The following is a 25,700-nucleotide window of genomic DNA, read 5'->3' on the forward strand; positions in this document are numbered from 1 at the left end:
AAGAATAGCAACTCTCCAGTTTCCAGTGGCAGAAGGGCCGGTAACCAGAGGACACAGATTTAAGGTGATCGGCAAAAGAGCCAGAGGCGACATGAGGAGAAATGCTTTTGTAGGCAGCGAGTTGTTACGATCTGGAATGCGCTGCCTGAAAGGGCGGTGGAAGCAGATTCAATCGTAAATTTCAAAAGGGAATTGGAAAGATACTTAAAGGGGAAAAATTAACAGGGCTGTGGGGAAAGAGCAGGGGAGTGGGGCTAATTGGATAGCTCTTTCAAAGAGCTGGCACAGACACGATGGGGCAAATGGCCTCCTGCTGTGCTGTACGATTCTATAAGAATAAAGTGAAATCCCATTCAGGTAACACAAAAACCAACAACGTGACAAAGCACTTCAAGCATTAATTATTTTTAATGTTATTACACAAAACTAGTTCTGTAGTAGTGTCACCTTGTCAGATTAGTTGAGAGGGAGAGGAGGGGATAGCAGAGAATTCCAGCGATCAATAGGCAAGATATTATTTATCTCCCCACCCACCCCCACACCCCCCTACTTTACACAGCAAAACTGTGGAGAACTCCCACTGAGAAACTGTCCAATAACAGAACTGGAATATACAACTGTGTTCCCCCTCCCCCTCTCCCTCCCCCCCCCCCCACACCCCAATCTTGACCCGGCCAATTCATGAGCTCGAGTAATGATAAATCCGACTCTGACACTCCTTGTGCTACGATAGAACCTTTGCCTCAGTTCACTCATCGACAACTTGGCAGTTCTTACTGGGCGTTGTGGCTAGGGGTCACTAGGGGTCGCCAACCCTCCAGGATTGGCCTGGAGTCTCCAGGAATTAAAGGTTAATCTCCAGGGCCCTGCTGCGAGCGTTAATACAAAATCGTGGTGTTTTCTTTTTAATTTTCTTTGAACACTTTCATTTATTCGTTATAAAAATATTGGAAACGGAGCACGAAAGGGATGTTTGACTGACAGTCAAGATTCATCCAATTGGGTAACAAAGAGTCTGCTCCCTTCCCGATTGGCCGTGGGGAAGGCAGTGACGCCTGGAGGACGGACCAATGGCAGGAGTGCGAGGAGGCGGGGCTGTTCGGGGCAAGAGGTCACGTGATTAAATCTCCAGGAATACACCCAACCAGAGTTGGCAACCCCATATTTGTCATTTCAAGGAGCTTGTTAGGACGATGCATTTTTGGAATATAAAAAGAAATATCGATAGTAAGTTTGTTTGTGGTGCTGAAGACATTCTGGACGGTGAGGGATTCAAAAAATAAAACCCCAAGGTTTGTCACCCAGCCAGTTTCGGATCAGGTGGTCCATTTTTTCCCCATTGAGTTCCCCCAGAAAAGTTCTGATGGGTAAACTGGACTTTTGGGGGATAATTTTAACCCAGTTCGCCCGGTGGGAAACTGACAGGATCAGATCGACTGCCCGGTTTACACACTGTCCAACAAGTGCAAAGTCAAATCGGGCGGGCATGTTAAACGGGCTGCGGAACTGATCATGTCAGTTTCTCACCGGGCAAGTTGGGTTAAAATTACACCCCCACCCCAAATGTCCAATCTTTAAACCCCACTTCTGTTCGTCATGACGTGGAGGTGTTGAAGTGTTCGATGAATTTATTTTGTGGTCAAAGGTTTGAGAACTTTTTTGAGGAATTCAATACGTCACATAACGTCACGTGACCCCCCCCCTCCATATCATTTACTGCATGGCAGGGGCTCTCCCTCTAATGAGTACCAGCCTGCACTGGTAATCTACCCAGCCTAATGGAGGCTGCCTGTCCATCTGAGCTCCTGTAATAATAATTAACATAGGTGGGTGAGGGATGTAGGACTTCCTCGGCCTGGTACACGTAACAGTGTGCTCATGGGGATTTCATCTGGGGGCTGCTTCGAGGGAAATTGTAAAAGGTATTCAAAAAGGATGCGGGATGTGGGAGCTGCTGGTAATGCCGGCATTTATTGTCCATCCCTAGTTGCCCCCGAGGAGGCGGTGATGGGCCTTCTTCTTGAACCGCTGCAGTCCACGTGGTGAAGACCCAGAGACGATGAAAGTACGAGCAATACATGTACAAGTCGGGATGGTGTGTGACTTGGAGGGGAACCCGGAGGTGATGGTGTTCCCAAGCAACAGCTGCCCTCGTCCTTCCAGGTGGGGAGAGGAATCCTTGCCCTGTAGTTACATACGCAAGCCAGCATCCCACCCCCTGGGGCCCTGCTCCTTTCCTTCATTCCGCCCTCCAACTCCCCCCACCCCCCCCCCTCACCCACCCCAACTCACCCTCCAATCCATCCTGGAAACTCGGCACAAAAAGAAACAACCCAACTCTCCTCTGAGAGAAGCCCCCACTATCTACTTTACAATTCCGATTACCACAGCTTCCACAAGTGCTACAATTTAAAAATACAAAAAGGAGAAGACAAAAAAAATACAAAAAGGAGAAAGTTATTATTCAGAGAGAAACAAAACCTACCAAACAAGGTGAAATCGATGACCTCAAGCGTTGTTGCTTGTGAGCTGCTGTTATTTTTTGTGTTTTAAGGGCCCCCCGAGGAACCAGTTTGGCTGCTTGCACGCAGGACTCGTGTAGTTTTGACATCTCTTCCGCTGGCCGTGTCCCACTCCCCTCGTTCCCTCAAAGCATTGACTTGTTGCTGGGGTTACAGTTCCACAGGCTCCCGTGACCCCCTGTTGCCTCCCCCACATGGTGACCATCTTTCACAGGTCGAAGTGCCAGCGGCCTATTTGACTGTGGAAGGCATCACAATTGAGCCCGATCCAGTCCCCACGTTCCGCACTTTCACCGGGCGTCGCCGGATAGTGGCTGGGAGCGGGAATCCTTCCTTAATTTACATTCTCGCCCCTTCCCCCACCCACGCTACCGCACCCCCCAAACCAGGCGCACTGAGGCCAAGCCTAGCGCCCGCGACCGACAGCCCACCTGAACTCGGCCAAATCAAACCTTCCTGGCCCGTTTGGCTCAGTTCCACACTGGGCAGTGCAGCCCGAACGCTCCCCTCTGGGGAACCTGCCTTTTAAATGGCGACTGTCCCTGATTAATGACCGATGGGGACGGCCAGCGGCGGAGATAACGGTGAGAAAATTGGCAAAAAAAAATTCCTCCCAGCACTGGCGAGGTTGGACAGGATGCTGGGAAATCGCAACGGCAAACTGTCAGGGCGTGTCTTTTGATTAGACCTTGTGGCAAAGTTTTTTTTTTAAAAACGTGGGCCATCCGCAGAATCTCCTCATGGTGAAGCTCTCTCTTCCGAAAATTGTACAGATTTATTACACATTATTGACCTTTTAAAATCTGCGCCATTACACAAACAAAAAATATATATATATATACCGTAACTTCTATCTTCTAATTAGTAGCCCCCCGCCCCGCCCCGCTCTGCCCCCCAGATACGCTAGAATCTCGTTGATTAAAACCGTAGATGTGCAGAACAGGGAAAGGGAGTCCGAGAAACCCTTTAGAAAAGGTTGTTCTGTTTCTTCAAGATTACTTGTCGCCATCCAGGTGTGTTGTAAAATTCCTGGCGGGTCATTCCGAAGATGTCCGCAAAGTCCTCGTCCGACAGGTATTGCTGCGGAGGAATCGAGAAACGGGCTTATTTCGGGTGAGCGGAGGAGAAAATAATACGTGGCGGGAACCATTGGGAGGTGCAGCTTTTAAGAAAGTTCGGAGTGTGTCAGTAAACCCCTTCCTGCCCAAAGCCCGGGTCACAGGATAAGGGACTGGTACAGCATAGAAAGAGGCCATTCGGCCCATCGTGCCTGTGCCGGCACTTTGATAAGAGCTATCCCAATTAGTCCCATTCCCCTGCTCTTTTCCCATAGCCCTGCAACTTTTTTCCCTTCAAGTATTTATCCAATTCCCTTTTGAAAGTTACTATTGAATCTGCTTCCACCGCCCTTTCAGGCAGTGCATTCCAGATCAGAACAACTCGCTGCGTAAAAAAATTCTCCCCTTTGGTTATTTTGCTAATTACCTTAAATCTGTGTCCACTGGTTACCGACCCTTCTGCCACTGGAAACAGTTTCTCCTTATTTACTCTATCAAAACCGTTCATGATTTTGAACACCTCTATCAAATCTCCCATTAACCTTCTCTGTTCTAAGGAGAACAACCCCAGCTTCTCCAGTCTCTCCACATAACTGAAGTCCCTCATCCCTGGCACCATTCTAGTAAATCTCTTTTGCACCCTCTCTAAGGCCTAAAGTGTGGTGCCCAGAATTGAACACAATACTCCAGTTGAGGCCTAACCAGTGATTTATAAAGGTTTAGCATAACTTCCTTGCTTTTGTACTCTACGCCTCTATTTATAAAGCCCAGGATCCCATATGGTCTTTTAAAACAGCTTTGTCCTGCTGCCTTCGAAGATTTGTGTACATACACCCCCAGGTCTCTCTGTTCCTGCGCCCCTTTTAAAATGGTACCGTTTTTGTTCTCACCTCCTTTTTTCCGGGGTCCAGTCCCGGGGGAAGCTCCTCCACCGTCTTGTTCATCAGCAGGTGCGGTGGGTAACATTCTTTCCCGTTGACGGTGACGGGCGCAGTGGAGCAGGGGTCAGCAGGCTGGACGCCTCGGGACGGAGGGGTGTCCAACGTCTGACCCACAGATCCATGGGGTGTGTAGGCCGGAGCAGCGGAGGGAGAGGGAGAGGGAGAGGCAGGGGTGGGGCCTCCCTTCTTATTTAGATCTGTGTCGTTGAGGTCCTGAAAGAGTTCACACCGTAAAAAAAAAACATCATCAAGGTCTCCTTCTTCGAAAATGTAAATCAGTTTAAGAGCGAAACGTGATCTGGAGCAGTGGGAATGTGACAGGGGCCCCACTCCGCCCTTCCCACCTGCCTCCTCTTCAGCCGCAGCTCCAAGGTGACTCTGGAAGTCCGCTCCCAGGCTTCCCAGTTCTGGGATATTGGCCGGACTGCAACTCGGGGGGTAGAATTTCTTCTCTCTCCCTCGCCGGCTCTCTTCATCCCCCCCTCTCTCCTCAAGTTTGTACGGAGGGAGAGGTTCAGGGAGGATGAGGGGGCAGTGAACTCAGAAGCCAGTGGGCAAGGTGAGTAGAGATGGAGGTTGAAATCACCGAGGATGAGAAGTCGCTCGGTGCAGAGGCTGAGGGAGGAAAGCAGTGAAGATATCTCGGTGAGAACGAGGATTTTAAAGGAGAGGCGAGTGGGGTGGAACAAGGTGAGATGCTCAAAGGAAGGGAAGGTGCCGGAGGAGTAGGGGGACAGACCCAGGTGAGATTTGGTGATACGGGCCACACCGTCACTATTTACGGTCTGGGTGAGGCAAGTGGTGGAAGGTATAGCCAGACGGAGATGCTTCATTGAGGGGGAAGGTGTCAGCCAGGTTTCCGTCAAGGCCATGATGTCGATGCAATCACCCACAGTAAGCTCATGGACGGCAAGGGCCTTGTTCACAAGTTTGGTCGCCTCCTTCCCAACACATAGGAACATAGGAACAGGAGTAGGCCATTCAGCCCCTCGTGCCTGCTCCGCCATTTGATAAGATCATGGCTGATCTGTGATCTAACTCCATATACCTGCCTTTGGCCCATATCCCTTAATACCTTTGGTTGCCAAAAAGCTATCGATCTGACATTTAAATTTAGCAATTGAGCTAGTACCAATTGCCGTTTGCGGAAGAGAGTTCCAAACTTCTACCACCCTTTGTGTGTAGAAATGTTTTCTAATCTCACTCCTGAAAGGTCTGGCTCTAATTTTTAGACGGTGCCCCCTACTCCTAGAATCCCCAACCAGCGGAAATAGTTTCTCTCTATCCACCCTATCCGTTCCCCTTAATATCTTATAAACTTCGATCAGATCACCCCTTAACCTTCTAAGCTCTAGAGAAAACAACCCCAATTTGTGTAATCTCTCCTCGTAACTTAACCCTTGAAGTCCGGGTATAACACACCTCATGCTCCAGCCCCTCCCCCCCCCCCCCGCATCCTCGTGATTTGCTCCACAAAGAAACCCCAAGGAAGGACAGAGAGGAGGCGAAGCGTCTTCACCGAGAGGGAGTCGCACGGTGTGCGCTGCGGGGTGCTCACGGGTATTATTTACCGAAACGACACTGGAAAATAACCAAAAGAGAAACTGAAACGGAATGAGAAAGCAAACTGGTCGGAAATAATCGTCAATGAGATTACAGCCGTTACTCACCACGGAGATCTGCGTGATCGCAGTAACGTCCCCCAGGTTGCCTCTCATCGCGTCGTAGCAGCTTCTGTTGCCAGTCTAAAGACCAGGAGAGACAAGGTTATCTTCATGCGCGTGCCTGAACCATTCTTGTCTAAATCAAGGGCCGATCTCCTGTTCTGACTTTTAGCTGAGGGGACGGGAGGGAGGGTGGGGTTTAGGGGGAGAGGGGGAAGTTAGTTGGATCTCCAGCGGGGTCCAGTTGACTCCAAGATGGTTTGTTGGATGATGGAAGATGGGGGTGGGTCGTTCTGATGCACCCCCCCCGCCCCAGTGGTCAACTTCGGAACAGCATTAGCACAAGATTGGGAGTGTGAAGCCCATGCATCCGCTCACCTACAGATGGCGCAAGAGGAGCATCTCCATTGTTGCACAGCCTGCCAACACTAACTGGGTTCACACATGAAGTGAGGCCTCTGGGCAAGGCGATGGAAAGAGGCAGCGCCTGTGGAGCTGTATCACATGTAACATAAAACGACTGAGGATCAGTGGGAAATGTTTAAAGAAACATTTAACGTGATACAGAATCGGTTTATACCCCTGAGGGGCAAGAACTCTACTTGCCAAAAAAAAAAAACAGCCATGGGCAACGAAAGAGGCGAGGGACAGTATAAGACATAAGGAAAGCGCATACAAAAAGGCAAAAAATGGCACAGACCCTGGCGAATGGGAAAGATACAAAGATCAACAAAGGGTCACAAAACAGATAGTAAGAGCGACAAAAAGAGAGTATGAAAAGAAACTTGCAAGGGATATCAAAACCAATACAAAGAACTTTTATAGTTATATTAGGAAAAAGAGGGTGGTCAGGAGCAGTGTTGGCCCCTTAAAAACTGAAAATGGGGATATTGTCATTGACAATGGGGAAATGGCAGACATGTTGAATAATTACTTTGCGTCAGTATTTACAGGAGAAAAAGAGGATAGCATGCCGGAAATCCCAAGAAAACTAATATTGGATCGGGGACAGGGACTCGATAAATTAACATAAGTAAAGCAACAGTAATGAAGAAAATAATAGCACTAAAGAGTGACAAATCCCCAGGACCAGATGGTTTCCATCCCAGGGTTTTAAAGGAAGTAGGTGAGCACATTGCAGATGCCCTAACTATAATCTTTCAAAGTTCTCTAGATTCAGGAACTGTCCCTCCAGATTGGAAAATTGCACATGTCACTCCGCTTTTTAAGAAAGGAGAGAGGGAAACCAGGGAATTATAGACCAGTTAGCCTAACATCTGTTGTGGGGAAATTGCTGGAGTCTATAATTAAGGAACATTTACCTGAGGAAGGAGGAAGCCTCCGAAAGCTTGTGAATTTAAAATAAAATTGCTGGACTATAACTTGGTGTTGTAAAATTGTTTATAATTAAAGATAGGGTGACTGAACACCTCGAGAATTTTCAGTTAATCAGAGAGAGACAGCATGGATTTGTGAAAGGTAGGTCGTGCCTGACAAACCTGATTGAATTTTTTGAAGAGGTGACTAAAGTAGTGGACAGGGGAATGTCAATGGATGTTATTTATATGGACTTCCAGAAGGCATTTGATAAAGTCCCACATAAGAGACTGTTAGCTAAGATAGAAGCCCATGGAATCGAGGGAAAAGTACGGACTTGGTTAGGAAGTTGGCTGAGCGAAAGGCGACAGAGAGTAGGGATAATGGGTAGGTACTCACATTGGCAGGATGTGACTAGTGGAGTCCCACAGGGATCTGTCTTGGGGCCTCAATTATTCACAATATTTATTAACGACTTAGATGAAGGCATAGAAAGTCACATATCTAAGTTTGCCGATGATACAAAGATTGGTGGCATTGTAAGCAGTGCAGATGAAAACATAAAATTACAAAGGGATATTGATATCCCTTTGTAATTGAATGGGCAAAACTGTGGCAAATGGAATTCAATGTAGACAAATGTGAGGTCATCCACTTTGGATCAAAAAAGGATAGAACAAGGTACTTTCTAAATGGTAAAAAGTTAAAAACAGTGGATGCCCAAAGGGACTTAGGGGTTCAGGTACATAGATCATTGAAGTGTCATGAACAGGTGCAGAAAACAATCAATAAGGCTAATGGAATGCTGGCCTTTATATCTAGAGGACTAAAGTACAAGGGGGCAGAAGTTATGCTGCAGCTATACAAAACCCTAGTTAGACCGCACCTGGAGTACTCTGAGCAGTTCTGGGCACCGCACCTTCGGAAGGACATATTGGCCTTGGAGGGAGTGCAGCGTAGGTTTACTAGAATGATACCCGGACTTCAAGGGTTAAGTTACGAGGAGAGATTACACAAATTGGGGTTGTATTCTCCAGAGTTTAGAAGGTTAAGGGGTGATCTGATCGAAGTTTATAAGATATTAAGGGGAACAGATAGGGTGGATAGAGAGAAACTATTTCCGCTGGTTGGGGATTTTAGGAGTAGGGGGCACAGTCTAAAAATTAGAGCCAGACCTTTCAGGAGCGAGATTAGAAAACATTTCTACACACAAAGGGTGGTAGAAGTTTGGAACTCTCTTCCGCAAACGGCAATTGATACTAGCTCAATTGCTAAATTTAAATCTGAGATAGATAGCTTTTTGGCAACCAAAGGTATTAAGGGATATGGGCCAAAGGCAGGTATATGGAGTTAGATCACAGATCAGCCATGATCTTATCAAATGGCGGAGCAGGCACGAGGGGCTGAATGGCCTACTCCTGTTCCTATGTTCCTAAGTGATGCATTTTGGAAGGAAGAATACTCAGGCCTCAGCTATTCACAATATATATCAATGATTTAGATGAAGGGACCGAGTGTAATGTATCCAAGTTTGCTGACGATACAAAGCTAGGTGGGAAAGTAAGCTGTGAGGAGGACACAGAGTCTGCAGAGGGATATAGACAGGTTAAGTGAGTGGGCAAGAAGGTGGCAGATGGAGTATAATGTGGGGAAATGTGAAATTATCCACTTTGGTGCAGTTTTTCTCTATCTGCTCTGTCTAGACCCTTCATGATTTTGAATACCTCTATCAAATCTCCTCGCAACCATCTCTGTTCCAATGTTGGCCTTTATTGCAAGGGGATTGGAGTATAAAAGTAAGGAGGACTTGCTGCAATTAAACAGGGCTCTGGTGAGACCACACCTGGAGTACTGTGTACAGTTTTGGTCTCCTTACCTAAGGAAGGATATACTTGCCTTAGAGTGGGTGCAACAAAGGTTCACTAGATTGATTCCTGGGATGAGAGGGTTGTTCTATGAGGAGAGATTGAGAAGAATGGGCCTAAACTCTCTGGAATTTAGAAGAATGAGAGGTGATCTCATTGAAATATATAAAATTCTTAAATGGCTTGACAGGGTGGATGCTGAGAGGCTGTTTCCCCTGGCTGGAGAATCTAGAACTGGGGGTCACAATCTCAAGATAAGGGGTCAGCCATTTAGGACTGAGAGGAGAAAAAATTTCTTCTCTCAGAGGGTTGTGAATCTTTGGAATTCTCTACCCCAGAGGGCTGTGGATGCTTTGTCGTCGAGGATATTCAAGACTGAGATCGGTAGATTTTTGGACTCTAGGGGAATTGAGGGATATAGGGATCGGGCGGGAAAGTGGAGTTGAGGTAGAAGGTCAACCATGGTCTTATTGAATGGAGAAGCAGGCTCCAGGGGCCATATGGCCTACTCCCGCTCCTATTTCTTATGTTCTTAGGAAAGGCAATATAAACTAAATGGTACAATTTTAAAAGGGGGTGCAGGAACAGAGAGATCTGGGGGTTCACGTATTTTTTTATTCGTTCATGGGATGTGGGTGTCGCTGGCGAGGCCAGCATTTATTGCCCATCCCTAATTGCCCTCGAGAAGGTGGTGGTGAGCCGCCTTCTTGAACCGCTGCAGTCCGTGTGGTGAAGGTTCTCCCACACGGTGCTGTTAGGTAGGGAGTTCCAGGATTTTGACCCAGCGACAATGAAGGAACGGCGATATATTTCCAAATATATACAAATCTTTAAAGGTAGCAGGACAAGCATACGGGATCCTAGGCTTTCGAAACAAAGGCGAAGGCATAGAGTACAAAAGCAAGGAAGTTATGCTAAACCTTTGTAAATCACTGGTTAGGCTTCAGCTGGAGTACTGTGTTCAATTCTGGGCACCGCACTTTAGGAAGGATGTCAAGACTTTAGAGGAGGTGCAGAGGAGATTTACTAGAATGATACACAAAGGAGGACACAAATAACCTCCCGGAAATGTTAGGGAACCAAGGGTCTAGTGCGAGGGAGGAACTGAAGGAAACTAGTATTTGTAAAAAAAGTGCTAGGGAAATTAATGGGGCTAAAGGCTGACAAATCCCCAGGGCCTGATAATTTACATCCCAGAGTACTAAAGGAATTGGCCCTGGAAATAGTGGATGTATTGGTGATCACCTTCCAAAATTCTATAGACTCCGGAACAGTTCCTACAGATTGGAGGGTGGCAAATGTAACCCCGCTATTTAAAAAAGGAGGGAGAGAAATAACAGGGAATTATAGACCAGTTAGCCTAACATCAGTAGTGGGGAAAATGCTAGAGTCTATTATAAAAGATGCGATAACAGAACACTTGGAGGGCATTAACGGGATTGGACAAAGTCAGCATGGGTTTATGAATCTACTGGAGTTTTTTTGAGGATGTAACTAGAATAGATAGGGGAGAACCAGTGGATGTGGTGTACTTGGATTTTCAAAAGGCTTTTGATAAGGTCCCACACAAGAGGTTAGTGTGCAAAATTAAAGCACATGGGATTGAGGAGAATATACTGGCATGGATTGAGAATTGGTTGACAGGCAGGAAACAGAGAGTAGATATAAACGGGTCTTTTTCCGGGTGGCAGGCAGTGACTAGTGGGGTACCGCAGGGATCAGTGCTTGGACCCCAGCTATTCACAATATATATCAATGATTTGAATGAGGGAACTCAATGTAACATTTCCAAGTTTGCAGACGACACAAAGCTGGGGTGGAATGTGAGCTGTGAGGAGGATGCAAAGAGGCTCCAAAGTGATTTAGACAAATTGGGTGAGTGGGCAAGAACATGGCAGATGCAGTATAACGTGGATAAATGTGAGGTTATCCACTTCGGAAGGAAAAACAGAAAGACAGAGTATTATCTGAATGGTGATAGATTGAGAAAAGGGGAGGTGCAACGAAACCTGGGTGTCCTTGTACACCAGTCGCTGAAAGCGAGCATTCAGGTGCAGCAAGCAGTTGGGAAGGCGAATGGTATGTTGGCCTTCTTTGCAAGAGGATTTGAGTACAGGAGCAGGGATGTCTTACTGCAGTTTTACGGGGCCTTGGTGAGATCACATCTGGAGTATTGTGTGCAGTTTTGGTCTCCTTATCTGAGGAAGGATGTCCTTGCCTTGGAGGGAGTGCAACGCAGGTTTACCAGACTGATTCCTGGGATGGCAGGACTGACGTATGAGGAGAGATTGGGTCGACTAGGCCTATATTCACTAGAGTTTAGAAGAATGAGAGATGATCTCATCGAAACATATAAAATTCTAACAGGACTAGACAGGCTAGATGCAGGGAGGATGTTCCCGATGGCTGGGGAGTCCAGAACCAGGGGTCACAGTCTCAGGATACGGGGTATGCCATTTAGAACTGAGATGAGGAGAAATTTCTTCACTCAGAGGGTGGTGAACCTGTGGAATTCTCTACCACAGAAGGCAGTGGAGGCCAAGTCATTAGATGTATTCAAGAAGATAGATAGATATATTTCTTAATGCTAAAGGGATCAAGGGGTATGAGGAAAATGCGGGAACACGGTTCTGAGTTAGACTATCAGCCATGATCATTTAGAATGGCTGAGCAGGCCCGAAGGGCCGAATGGCCTACTCTTGCTCCCATTTTCTATGTTTCTATGATTCCAGGGATGAGGGACTTCAGTAATGTGGAGAGTCTGGAGAAGCTGGGGTTGTTCTCCTTGGAACAGAGAAGGTTAAGGGGAAATTTAATAGAGGTGTTCAAAATTGTGAACTGTTTTAACAGAATAAATAAGAAGAAACTGTTTCCAGTGGCAGGAGAGTCGGTAACCAGAGGAGACAGGTTTAAGGTAATTGGCAAAAGAACCAGAGGGGCGATGAGGAGAATTTTTTTAAGCAGTGAGTTGTTATGACCTGGAATGCGCTGCCTGAAAGGGCAGTGGAAGCAGATTCAATAGTAACTTTCAAAAGAGAATTGGATAAACACTTGAAGGGGAAAAAATTGCAAGGCTGTGGTGAAAGAGCAGGGGGGAGTGGGACTAATTGGATAGGCACGATGGGCTGAATGGCCGCCGTCAAGATTCTATGAACTCGAGTCAGTGCCTTCGGGGGAGATGGGGAGAGAGAGAGAGAGATAAACAAACCTTCCGCACTGCTCAGAAAAATGGCACAGCTGATTCATAGCTTTTCCTCAATTCTATTTGATAACACTCAACGCAATGAGTTTCACAGGCAACGATTTCTTTAAAACGAGGGAAGGGAGGGCGGATATATTTCAAAAGCTGTCAAAGGCGCTTAGTATTCTAAGGGTTAATGGCGGGCTTCTCTCCGTGAGATACGGCCGACTTACACTCCATTTGTGCGAATCCCAGGCGCTGAACCAACCGGTGAAAGTGAGCGGCTCGAAGCCTTGTTTCACCTCGACGATCGGTGTGTCCAAATCGCGTCCGGCCGGGTGGGTCTGAAGGTACTCCTTGGCTGAGGTGATCGACTCCTTCTTCTCATAGTCGTTGGCCGATCGGCCGATCCACAGAGAAACCTACAAAAGGAAACAGGTCACGTCTGAACCCTCCGGCCCGTAAAGCCTACCAGCTACTGGGGTTGAGACATTTGTGAGCCAGCAGGCAGCAGGGGGCCTTTTTGCCACATGCCCCAGAGCTGGAGGCAGCACTGGCCGCGTTAAACAGCCTCTGGCGGAGGCACTGGCACCAACTATTGAGGCCGCGGGTGAAGGAGGGCACTTTACCAGCTGGCCGCGGGTTTGCCGCAGCCATCGGAGAAGGTCCGTGGGCACCAAGCGAAAACTGTGACCATGGTTTCTCCAATCGTGGCGTTGCCGTCAGTGATGTACGACCCTCCGTGCCGTGGGCAGAGGGGGTTGTTCCTGGTGCTGCACAACTGCTCCAAGTAGTTGTCCAATGGAGATGGGGCAGAACATTCGGGTCTTCTTATACACAATCTCTCAATCTCCATTCTGGCTTTCCACTCGGTCATTCCCCGCCCGTGCTCCACTCCATCACCTTCTCCCTTATCTACTCTATCAAAACCCCTCATGATTTTGAACACCTCTATTTAATCTCCCTTTAACGCTCTCTGCTCTAAAAAAAAAGAGTACAACCCCAGCTTCTCCAGTCTCTCCACATAACTGAAGTCCCTCATCCCTGGAACCATTCTAGTGGATCTCCTGTGCGAAGTCTCCGAGGCCTTGACATCCTTCCCAAAGTGTGGTGCCCAGAATTTGCCTGGAGAACAACAGTCACTTCAATTGCCTGATTCATTGTGAAGCATTTTGAAATGTTTACGACAAGTATGCAAATTTTAAAAATTAGGTCAATGCGAGTTTTTCTTTTATCACCTCAATTTTACTCTCTAAAAACTGACTTGGAGGCTTAGGGCACAGTGTTTATTGGCTCTGCACCAATTTATGCTTTGATTGTATCAGATTCGCTGGGCTGCATATTGAAGGAAAATCCCAAGATAAAAAGGTTGTTTAACCCAAAAATAAAGGCCCCAACAATGCTTCACTGAGTAAACGTGCCACCTGGTGTGGTACATACAGAGCAAGAAGGACTCAGATTTAATCCTTGCTCTGTGGCACCAGTAACACCAATGATCTCAGCCAGGGTGATGTTAGGATGCTCCGTACCCCTTGCATAGGGAGAGATTAAATCTGCCAGGGTTCAAGCTCATGATCACTATGCAGTGACCCCTTCTGCAGGGTCGAGGTTTGGTTGCGATCCAGGCCAGGATCAACTTTCCTACCAACACTCACTGTGTTGGCGCAGGTACAAAGGGCAGACACTTGGAGGGGGTCCACATGACACGCAACAGTGTCCCAGTGATGAACCATCAAATCTTCAAGAGAAACGGAGAACGTGGGCAGGAGGCGTGGGCAGGGGGAAGGATCGAATGTACTTCTGGACCTGTGAAAAGGTACTGAGTCTTGGGTTTGTGGGCCACAAGGGAGGCCAAGTTGGGCAAAGGACAGGCCAGATTGCCAAGGCTCTACGGGACTGATCTACACAGCAACGATGGTGGTAATATTGCTGACCGTCTCTGAACCTGCTCGTACCTCTTCCCATGTATCCAGCAACATGACATCATCCTCATCGAGATCCTCCTGTGAGAAGTCAAAAATCTCGGTCATGATGAATCGTCCAGTCTGATTGGAGCATTCGAAGAGGCGAGGATCATACTCAATTTCTTCTTCCTGAAACCTTGAGTTCACATAAATAGTCATCAGTGACCAACACAGAGAGATTCATCAGTGACCAACACAGAGAGAATCATCAGTGACCAACACAGAGAGAATCATCAGTGACCAACACAGAGAGATTCATCAGTGACCAACACAGAGAGAATCATCAGTGACCAACACAGAGAGATTCATCAGTGACCAACACAGAGAGAATCATCAGTGACCAACACAGAGAGATTCATCAGTGACCAACACAGAGAGAATCATCAGTGACCAACACAGAGAGAATCATCAGTGACCAACACAGAGAGAATCATCAGTGACCAACACAGAGAGATTCATCAGTGACCAACACAGAGAGAATCATCAGTGACCAACACAGAGAGAATCATCAGTGACCAACACAGAGAGAATCATCAGTGACCAACACAGAGAGATTCATCAATGACCAACACAGAGATTCAGAGAGAGAGAATCGTCAGTGACCAACACACAGCGATTCAGAGGGAGAGAGTCGTCAGTGACGAACACAGAGAGATTCAGAGGGAGAGAGTCGTCAGTGACCAACACTGGGTGAGTTTCAGAGAGAGAGAGAGAGTCGTCAGTGGGTGAGTTTCAGAGAGAATCATCCACGAGTGATTCCTGTGGATTGATACTGGCAGCTGGCCCTCACCTTTTGTCACTCGCATAAGGCGCTTTCCCTCCCAGAGCTGCCCAGAAGTCTGAGGGCTCCTGTCTCTCCAGGATCGTCTGCTTCTCACGCTTGGACAGATTATTGGCCACCGCCTTCGCCATCTCACGCTCGTCCCCGCTGCACCCCTGGGGTTTAGGAATAAAACGGTCACTTTCAATCAGGGTCAAGAACATTATTCCAGATCTTTCTATTGATACCAGAACAGAGAGGCATCGCATCAGAGCCGCAAAAAAAAAATTAAATAAAGAGAGAAACCGTGGGATGAGTCTGATGTTCTGAAGAAGACTCACAAAGTGGATCTGGGCAAATTGTCCGTTGTGGCAAAGGGGAAGTACCAGGAGAAACAAGTTAAAGACTGGGGAACCTCTCCTCCAAGGTCCAGCTCCGTGGCATTGCCCTCGTGCGGTTTGTTTATTTTATTTGATCTCAGGATGTGGGCGTCGCTGGCAAGGAAGGCATTTATTGCCCATCCCTTGCTGCCCTTGAGAAGGTGGTGGTGGTGGGTCTTCGTTTTGAACATCTGCAGTCCATGTGGTGAAGGTGCTCCCACAGCACTGATTATCCTGGAATTCCAGGATACTGACCCAGCAATGATGAAAAAAAAGGGCGGGCGATATACGTCCAAGCCAAGATGGTGTGCGACTGGAGGGGAAAGTGGAGGCGGTGGTGTCTCCATGATCTTGCTGCTCTCATCCTTCTTGGCGTCGGAGGTCACGGGGCTGGGGAGGTGCTGTCAAAGTGAGCTTGGGGGAGGGTTTGTTGCAGTTCCACTCCTACATAGACCCCTCAGGTCTTCCGTCACTGCCACCCCCCCCCCCCCCATTCATCTCCCCCCCCCATCGGTGGGCGAGTTTCCAGCTATTTGATCCTACTCACTGTGTGGGGTGGGGGGAGAGTGCGGAGTTGCTTTCCTCAAGAAAGGCATTGGTTTTGGGATTCGGCCATTGCTTAACAAAGAGTTAGTGAGCAGCCCTGGTCTCGGCTGGGGTGACGAGTGTGGCCAGACTCAAGGGCATCAATGTGGAAAATGGGGAAAACGGGGAAAGTCCAAACAAGGAAACCTGGGGTACAAACAACCGAATGCAGCGGACATCTTGGAGCCCTGTATCACACTGGAACAGTACGCGGTCTCTTCACATTTGCCTGCACTCCGGAAGCCCCTACCTCAGCGTCCCCCCCCCCCCCCCCCCCCCGGTTTGCTTACCTTCCCGCACCACAGGTAGGACGTCTGCTCCGTTTTCAGGACAAAGATGTCGTTGGAGTTGAGGGAGGAGGCGCGGGCGGGCACCTCGGTGGCCTTGGTGTTCAGTTCATCCGTGCCGCGGACTTGGAAGAGCCTGACGGGAGGCTCCTCCGTCTTCTTCCCGCCTCGCCCCGTTCCGCCCTACGATGAACAGACAACAACAAAAAGACCAAGATAGAGCTCGTAACCTTTTGAGTTTGAGCTACGTGGACTTTCCCCATCGCGGCTGCTCGATTTCACCAAGGTCACCGAGCCACCAAATGACCAAGGCGGCTTTTAATCGGATGCCCACAACCACCCCCACCCCCACCCCGACCACCCAACAGTCCATGCTGAGTTAGTCCAGCTCAGACAGGCGGCCGTGGTAGCGATGGTGTCCTTGCTGACCTCTGCTGGAGGGATCGGGTGGGGGCGTGGACTAGATCAGCCGGGATCCGTACTCCCGATCACCGTCCAAGTGACCTGCTCGAAACTGCACATGTGAGGACAAGACCAGGTCATACCACCCTCCCCTCCCTATCTCCAGGCCCACGCATGAAAGATGCGAGGGGCCTCAAGGGTGAGAGTTCCTCGCTCTTCAACCCTCGCCTGCGTCAAACTGTCGCATTAACTGAAAGAGCAAAGAGCTCTGAAGACTGGAACGCAGGAAACATAGGAACAGGTGGAGGCCATTCAGCCCCTCGAGCCTGTTCTGCCATTCAATTAGATCATGGCTGATCTGTATCTTAACTCCATTCACCCGCCTTGGTTCCCTAACCCTTAATACCCTTTACCTAACAAAAATTGATCAACCTCAGTTTTGAAATTTTCCATTGGCCCCCAGCTCAACAGCTTTTCGAGGGAGAGAGTTCCAGAATTCCACTCCCCTTTGTGTGAAGAAGTGCTTCCTGACATCACCCCTGAATGGCCTGGCTCCAATTTTAAGGTTATGCCCCCTTGTTCTGGACTCTCCCACCAGAGGAAATCGTTTCTCTCTATCTACCCTATCAGATCCTTTAATCATCTAAACACTTCAATTAGATCACCCCTTAATCTTCTATACTCAAGGGAATATAAGTCTAGTCTATTCAACCTGTCCTCAGAATTTAACCTTTTAGCCCCGGTATCATTCTGTTTAATCCTTTAAAGGATCCCGAAAGATTGCTCCAAATTCGACCCGCAAAACTTTCTCAACGTTGAATTGTTGTGGACCCACAAGGCGGAGGTGCTGCTCCTCCTGACTCCACCAAAATACCGTGGGTCTGAGGGGGCCCGGGCTCGAGACCCTCCCCCTCCCCTCCGCTTCCCCTCCTCCCTCCCCTCCCCCTCCCCTCCGTTTCCCCCTCCCCTCCCCTCCATTTCCCCTCCTCCTCCCCTCCCCTTCTTCCCTCCCCTCCCCTTCCTCCCCTCCCCTCCCCTTCCTCCCCTCCCCTCCCCTTCCCCTCCGCTCCCCCTCCTCCCCTACCCTCCGCTCCGCTCCCCCCCTTCCGCTTCCCTATTAAATCCTTTAATCATCTTGAACATCTCAATTAGGTCACCCCTCAATCTTCTATAGTCAAGAGGATACAAGCCTAGTCTATGCAACCTGTCCTCATAACTTAACTCTTTTAGCCCCGGTATCATTCTGGTGAATCTACGCTGCATGCCTTCCAAGGCCAATGTATTCTTCCTGAGGTGCGGTGCCCAGAAGAGAACACAGTGCTCTGGATGGGATCTAAACAGAGGTCCGTATGGCAGTAACGTAACTTCCCCCTCTTGAGATAAAGGCCAACATTCCATTCGCCCGAGTAACTCCCGCTACCGGGAAAGAGCAGCGACGAGGCGAGGCGCCAAAACAAAAGGCTGGAAAAGCTCACCTCATAGATGATGAGTTTGCCCTTAAAGATGGCCAGGAAATGGCGGGGCTCTTTGCCCATGGTCACCCGCACCTGAACCGGCTCCCCGTTGTACCTGTTGTCGATGTTGACGGCTTGATAGGCCGAAGCAGTGATTTCGCCCTGGGAGGCGTGCAGTCCCTGAATGATCAAAGAGACAAGCAGCATTAACATAGCCCACAACCCATCACTTTAGGAAAGATGTGAAGGCTTTGGAGAGGGTTGCAGCGGAGATTTACCAGAATGGTACCGGGGAGGAGCGACTTCAGTTATCTGGAGAGATTGGAGAAACTGGGGTCGTTCTCCTTCTGGTCATGACCTCGTTGCTTTGTTTGTGGGATCTTGCTGTGCGCAAATTGGCAGCCGCGTTTCCTACATTACAACAGTGACTACACTTCAAAAGTACTTCATTGGCCGTAAAGCGCTTTGGGACAGTCTGAGGTCGTGAAAAGAGCTGTGTAAATGCAAGTCTTTCTTTCATTCCTTGGAGCAGAGAAGGTTAAGGGAGATTTAATAGAGGCGTTCAAAACTTTGAAGGAGTGCGAAGAGTAAATAAGGAGAAACTGTTTCCAGTGGCTGGAGGGTCGGTAACCAGAGGACACAGATTTAAGGCAATTGGCAAAAGGCCCAGAGGCGACATGAGGAAACATTTTTGTATGCAACAAGTTATTATGGTCTGGAATCTCTTCCACCACACTGGAACTCACTGCCTGAAAGGGTTGTGGAGGCAGGAACCCTCACAACATTCAAGAAGCATTTGGATGAGCACTTGAAATGCCATAGCATACAAGGCTACGGACCAAATGCTGGAATATGGGATTAGAGTAGACAGGGCTGATGGCCGGCGCGGACACGATGGGCCGAAGGGCCTCTATCCGAGCTGTATGACTCTATGACTTTCTGCTTGAAAAGGGCAGTGGAAGAGGTTCAATAATAAATTTCAAAAGGGAATTGGATAAATACTTGAAGGCGAAAAATTCACAAGGCTACGGGGAAAGAGCGGGGGAGTGGGACTAATTGGATAGCTCTTTCAAAGAACCAGCACAGGCATGATGGGCCAAATGGCCTCCTTCTATGCTGTATGATTCTCTGAACCTGCCACGACCACAATACAACAACTACTGGTGTAACGTGCACTGTTTGAGGGGGAGAGAGTTGGGGGGTGGGGGGGGGAGTTATAGGTGAAAATTAGGCCCCCCCCGCCACCTCCCCAAAACATCTACGCTCACACTTGAACAACTGAGCCTCGGACAGGCATCGACATAATCGCAGAGATCCAGCACCTGAGAGAGAGAGGGGAGGAGATGAATTGGAAGGGAAAGACTCTGTGCCAGCGATCCAATGACACAGCATGGCCAGCAATCCAATTGCACAAGAGAGCAAGGTGGCAATAAGGGAAATGATCATCAGAGAGTAGCAGGAAGGGACAGAGCATGCAAACTTAAGAATGCACCAGCACATAAGACTAGAGGTTGCAAAAATAGTTAAAAGACAGCACTAAAGGCTTTGTATCTGAATGCACGTAGCATTCGTAACAAAATGGATGAATTGACAGCTCAAATAGAAATAAATACATACGATCTGATAGCCATTACAGAGACATGGCGGAACCTGAATATTCAAGGGCACTTGACATTTCGGAAGGACAGGAAGCTAGGATAGGGTGGAGGGGTAGCTCTGTTCATTAAGGATCTCATGAGTATAATAGAGAGAAATGACTTTAGTTCTAAAGACCAAGATGTAGAATCAGTTTGGGTAGAGATAAGAAATGGTAAAGGCAAGAAATCACTTGTGGGAGCAGTTTATAGGCCCCCTAACAGTAACCACACTGTAGGACAGGGTATACAGGAAGAAATAATGGGGGCTTGTGAGAAAGGAACAGCGATAATCATGGGTGATTTTAATCTACATATAGATTGGAAGAATCTGATTGGCAAAGGTCGCCTGGAAGATGAGTTCCTAGAGTGCTTTCGGGACAGTTTCTTAGAGCAGCACGTTCTAGAACCAACCAGAGAGCAGGCTATTATAGACCTGGTAATGTGTAATGAGACAGGATTAATTAATGACCTCATTATAAAGGAGCCTCTAGGTAGCAGTGATCACAATATGATTGAATTTTGCATTCATTTTGAGGGGGAGAAGAGTAAGTCTAAGACGAGTGCTTTCAACTTAAATAAGGGCAATTATGAGGGCATGAAGACAGAGCTGGCTAAAGTGAACTGGGAAATTAGGTTAAGGGATAGGTCAGTAGAGATGCAGTGGCAGACATTTAATGAGATATTTCATAGCACTCAGCAAAGATACATTCCAGTGAGAAAGAAAGACTCTAGGGGAAGGACGTACCATCCGTGGTTAACTATGGAAGTTTAGGATAGTATCAAATTGAAAGAAAAAGCATACAATTCCGCAAAGATTAGTGGCAGATCAGAAAATTGGACAGAATATAAAGAACAGCAAAGAATGACTAAAAGAATAATAAGGAGGGAGAAATTAGAGTACGAGAGAAAGCTAGCTAGAAATATAAAAACAGATACTAAGAGTTTCTACAGGTATTTAAAAAGGAAAAGAGTAAGTAAAGTGAGCGTTGGTCCTCTAGAGAGTGAGTCTGGGGAATTAATAATGGAGAATAAGGAAATGGCGAATGAATTGAACAGATATTTTGCGTCCATCTTCACTGTAGAGGATACAAATAACATGCCAGAAATAACTGTGAATCAAGGGATGAAAGGGAGGGAGGAACTTAAAACATTTACAATCACCAGGGAAAGGGTTCTGAAAAAATTATTAGCACTAAAAGCTGACAAGTCCCCAGGTCCTGACAGACTTCATCCTAGGGTCTTAAAAGAAGTGGCTGCAGAGATAGTAGATGCATTGGTATAATTTTCCAAAATTCCTTAGATTCAGGAAGGGTCCCATCAGATTGGAAAATAGCGAATGTAACTCCTCTATTCAAGAAAGGAGGGAGACAGAAAGCAGGAAACTACAGGCCAGTTAGCTTAACATCTGTCATAGGGAAACAAAGGGTAAAAGTCGATGGATGTCTTTGCGAATGGTAATCTGTTTCCAGTGGTGTGCCACAGGGCTCAGTGTTGAGTCCCTTGCTGTTTGTGGTATATATTAATGATTTGGACTTGAATGTAGGGGGCATGATTGGCAAATTTGCAGATGACACAAAAATTGGCTGTGTAGTTGATAGTGAAGAGGATAGCTGTAGACTCCAAGAAGATATCAATGGGTTGGTGGAGTGGGCGGAAAAGTGGCAAATGGAGTTCAACCCGGAGAAGTGTGAGGTAATACACTTAGGGAAGGCAAACAGTAAAAGGGAATCCACAGTAAACGGGAATATATGGAGAGGGGTAGAGGAAGTGAGAGACCTTGGAGTGCATGTGCACAGGTCCCTGAAGGTGGCAGTACAGGTAGATAAGGTTGTGAAGAAGGCATACGGAATGCTCTCCGTTATTAGCCGAGGTATAGAATACAAAAGCAGGGATGTAATGATGGAACTGTATAAAACATTGGTAAGGCCACAGCTGGAGTATTGTGCGTAGTTCTGGTCACCACATTACAGGAGGGACATAATTGCTCTGGAGAGAGTGCAGAGAAAATTTACAAGAATGTTGCCAGGGCTTGAAAATTGCAGCTACGAGGAGAGATTGGATAGGCTGGGATTGTTTTCCTTGGAGCAGAGGAGGCTGAGGGGAGACTTGATTGAGGTGTACAAAATTATGAGGGGCCTAGATAGAGTAGACAGGAAGTACCTGTTTCCCTTAGCGGAGAGTTCAAGAACTAGAGGACATAGATTTAAGCTGATTGATGGAAGGATTAGAGGGGACATGAGGAAAAACTTTTTTACCCAGAGGGTGGTGGGTGTATGGAATTCGCTGCCCGAATTGGTGGTAGAAGCAGGGACCCTCAACTCTTTTAAAAAGTACCTGGACCTGCACCTAAAGTGCTGTAAGCTGCAGGGCTACGAACCAGGTGCTAGAAGGTGGGATTAGAATGGGCACCTGGGTTGTTATTTGAGCTGGCCCCCTTCTGTGCTGTATCTTTTCTATGGTTCTATGGTTCTTAGAAAATCTCAATGCAATCAGGCAGAGTCAACGTGGCTTTGTGAAAGGGAAATTGTGCTTGACTAATTTATTAGAGTTCTTTGAGGAAGTAGCAAGGAACGTGGATAAAGGGGATCCTGTGGATGTGGTGTACTTGGATTTCCAGAAGGCTTTTGACAAGGTGCCACATCAAAGGCTACTACACAAAATAAGAGCTCATGGTGTAGGGGGTAACATATTAGCATGGATAAAGGATTGGTTAGCTAGCAGGAAACAGTTAGTAGACATAGATGGGTCATTTTCAGGTTGGCAAGATGTAACGAGTGGAGTGCCACAGGGATCAGTGCTTGGGCCTCAACTATTTACAATCTATATCAATGACTTGGATGAAGGGACCGAATGTATGGTTGCTAAATTTGCCGATGACACAAAGGTAGGTAGGAAAGTAAGTTGTGAAGAGGACATAAGGAGTCTGCAAAGGGCTATAGATAGGTTAAGTGAGTGGGCAAAAATTTAGCAGATGGAGTATTATATGGGAAAATGTGAACTTGTCCACTTTGACAGGAGGAATAGCAAAGCAGTATATTATTTAAATGGTGAGAGATTGCAGAACTCTGAGGTACAGAGGGATCTGGGTGTCCTAGTACATGAATCACAAAAAGTTAGTATGCAGGTACAGCAAGTGATCAGGAAGGCAAATGGAATGTTGTCATTTATTGCAAGGGGAATGGAATATAAAAGTAAAGATGTTTTGCTACAGTTATACAGGGCATTGGTGAGACCACATCTAGAATACTGTGTGCAGTTTTGATCTCCTTATTTAAGAAAGGATATAATTGCTTTAGAGGCGGTTCAGAGAAGGTTCACTCGACTGATTCCTGGGATGAGGGGTTATCTTATGAGGATAGTTTGGATAAGTTGGGCCTGTCTACACGAGTTTAGAAAAATGAGAGGTGATCTTATTGAAACATATAAGATCCTGAGGGGACGAGAAGGGGTAGATAGAATCATAGAATCATAGAAGTTTACAACATGGAAACAGGCCCTTCGGCCCAACATGTCCATGTCGCCCAGTTTATACCACTAAGCTAGTCCCAATTGCCTGCACTTGGCCCATATCCCTCTATACCCATCTTACCCATGTAACTGTCCAAATGCTTTTTAAAAGACAAAATTGTACCCGCCTCTACTACTGCCTCTGGCAGCTCGTTCCAGACACTCACCACCCTTTGAGTGAAAAAATTGCCCCTCTGGACCCTTTTGTATCTCTCCCCTCTCACCTTAAATCTATGCCCCCTCGTTATAGACTCCCCTACATTTGGGAAAAGATTTTGACTATCTACCTTATCTATGCCCCTCATTATTTTATAGACTTCTATAAGATCACCCCTAAACCTCCTACTCTCCAGGGAAAAAAGTCTCAGTCTATCCAACCTCTCCCCATAAGTCAAACCATCAAGTCCCGGTAGCATCCTAGTAAATCTTTTCTGCACTCTTTCTAGTTTAATAATATCCTTTCTATAATAGGGTGACCAGAACTGTACACGGTATTCCAAGTGTGGCCTTACTAATGTCTTGTACAACTTCAACAAGACATCCCAACTCCTGTATTCAATGTTCTGACCAATGAAACCAAGCATGCTGAATGCCTTCTTCACCACCCTATCCACCTGTGACTCCACTTTCAAGGAGCTATGAACCTGTACTCCTAGATCTCTTTGTTCTATGCTGAGAGGATGTTTCCCCTCAGGTGGATAGGGTGGTGAAGAAGGCATTCAGCATGCTTGGTTTCATTGGTCAGAACATTGAATACAGGAGTTGGGATGTCTTGTTGAAGTTGTACAAGACATTAGTAAGGCCACACTTGGAATACCGTGTACAGTTCTGGTCACCCTATTATAGAAAGGATATTATTAAACTAGAAAGAGTGCAGAAAAGATTTACTAGGATGCTACCGGGACTTGATGGTTTGACTTATGGGGAGAGGTTGGATAGACTGAGACTTTTTTCCCTGGAGAGTAGGAGGTTTAGGGGTGATCGTTTAGCGAGTTGGTCACACCGCAGGTAAAGGGTATACAGGCAGGAAGTGAATGGGTGACCACCAGGAAGAGTAAGAGATGCAGGCAGGTAGTGCAGGGGTCCCCTGTGTCCATCCCCCTCTCAAACAGATATGCCACTTTGGATGCTGTTGGGGGGGATGACTTATCAGGGGAAGGCAGCAGCAGCCAACTTCCTGGCACCACGGGTAGCTCTGCTGCACAGGCTGGGAGGAAAAAGAGTGGCAGAGCTATAGTGATAGGGGACTCAATTGTAAGGGGAATAGACAGGCGTTTCTGCGGCCGCAACCGAGACTCCAGGATGGTGTGTTGCCTCCCTGGTGCAAGGATCAAGGATGTCTCGGAGCGGCTACAGAACATTTTGGAGGGGGAGGGCGAACAGCCAGCTGTCGTGGTGCACATAGGCACCAACGATATAGGTAAAAAAGGGGATGAGGTCCTAAAAGCAGAATATAGGGAGTTAGGAGGTAAATTAAAAAATAGGACCTCAAAGGTAGTAATCTCAGGATTGCTGCCAGTGCCACGTGCTAGTCAGAGTAGAAATAGGAGGATATTTCAAATGAATACGTGGCTAGAGGAATGGTGCAAGGGGGAGGGATTCAAATTCCTGGGACACTGGAAACGGTTCTGGGGGAGGTGGGACCAGTACAAACCGGACGGTCTGCACCTGGGCAGGGCCGGGACCGCTGTCCTAGGAGGAGTGTTTGCTAGTGCTGTTGGGGAGGGTTTAAACTAAAGTGGCAGGGGGTTGGGAACCTGAGCAGGGAGAGAGAGGAAAGCGTAACAGGAAGGGACAGAAGGTATGGAGTAATAGGTAAAGTGTTAAAAAAGGAAAAAGCAGGAACTAAGCGTCACAAAACAGATTTGAAAGTTCTTTATCTGAATGCACGTAGCATTCGTAATAAAATGGACGAGTTAACGGCACAAATAACTACGTATGGGTATGATCTTGTGGCCATTACAGAAACATGGCTGCAGGGTGACAACGACTGGGAATTAAATATGCCAGGGTATTTAACAATCAGGAAGGACAGGCAGGAAGGAAGGGGAGGTGGGGTGGCTATGTTAATAAAGGAAGGAATCACTGTAATACAGAGAAATGATATTGGGACAAAGCATCAAGATAATGAAACAGTTTGGGTGGAGATAAGGAATAATAAGGGAAAAAAAACATT

At 47.3% G+C, this 25,700-nt stretch overlaps 1 protein-coding gene across 1 annotated transcript in view; it reads right to left on the reverse strand.

Annotated features, from left to right (window-relative positions):
- Positions 1-389: 389 nt before the first annotated feature.
- Positions 390-25,700, reverse strand: part of vill (villin-like) — a 119,569-nt gene continuing 94,258 nt past the window's right edge. Inside the window, exons 13-20 of the mRNA XM_067968361.1 lie at positions 18,402-18,560; positions 16,528-16,707; positions 15,303-15,448; positions 14,504-14,648; positions 12,782-12,970; positions 6,192-6,266; positions 4,471-4,734; positions 390-3,602 (exon numbers count right to left, since the gene is read on the reverse strand). Coding sequence (XP_067824462.1) covers positions 3,489-3,602; positions 4,471-4,734; positions 6,192-6,266; positions 12,782-12,970; positions 14,504-14,648; positions 15,303-15,448; positions 16,528-16,707; positions 18,402-18,560 — 1,272 coding nt within the window. The 3' untranslated portion in view covers positions 390-3,488. The remainder of the gene's footprint in view (positions 3,603-4,470; positions 4,735-6,191; positions 6,267-12,781; positions 12,971-14,503; positions 14,649-15,302; positions 15,449-16,527; positions 16,708-18,401; positions 18,561-25,700) is intronic.

The sequence above is a fragment of the Heptranchias perlo genome, chromosome 2 (assembly GCF_035084215.1).
Source record: "Heptranchias perlo isolate sHepPer1 chromosome 2, sHepPer1.hap1, whole genome shotgun sequence".
Taxonomy (NCBI): Eukaryota; Metazoa; Chordata; class Chondrichthyes; order Hexanchiformes; family Hexanchidae; genus Heptranchias; species Heptranchias perlo.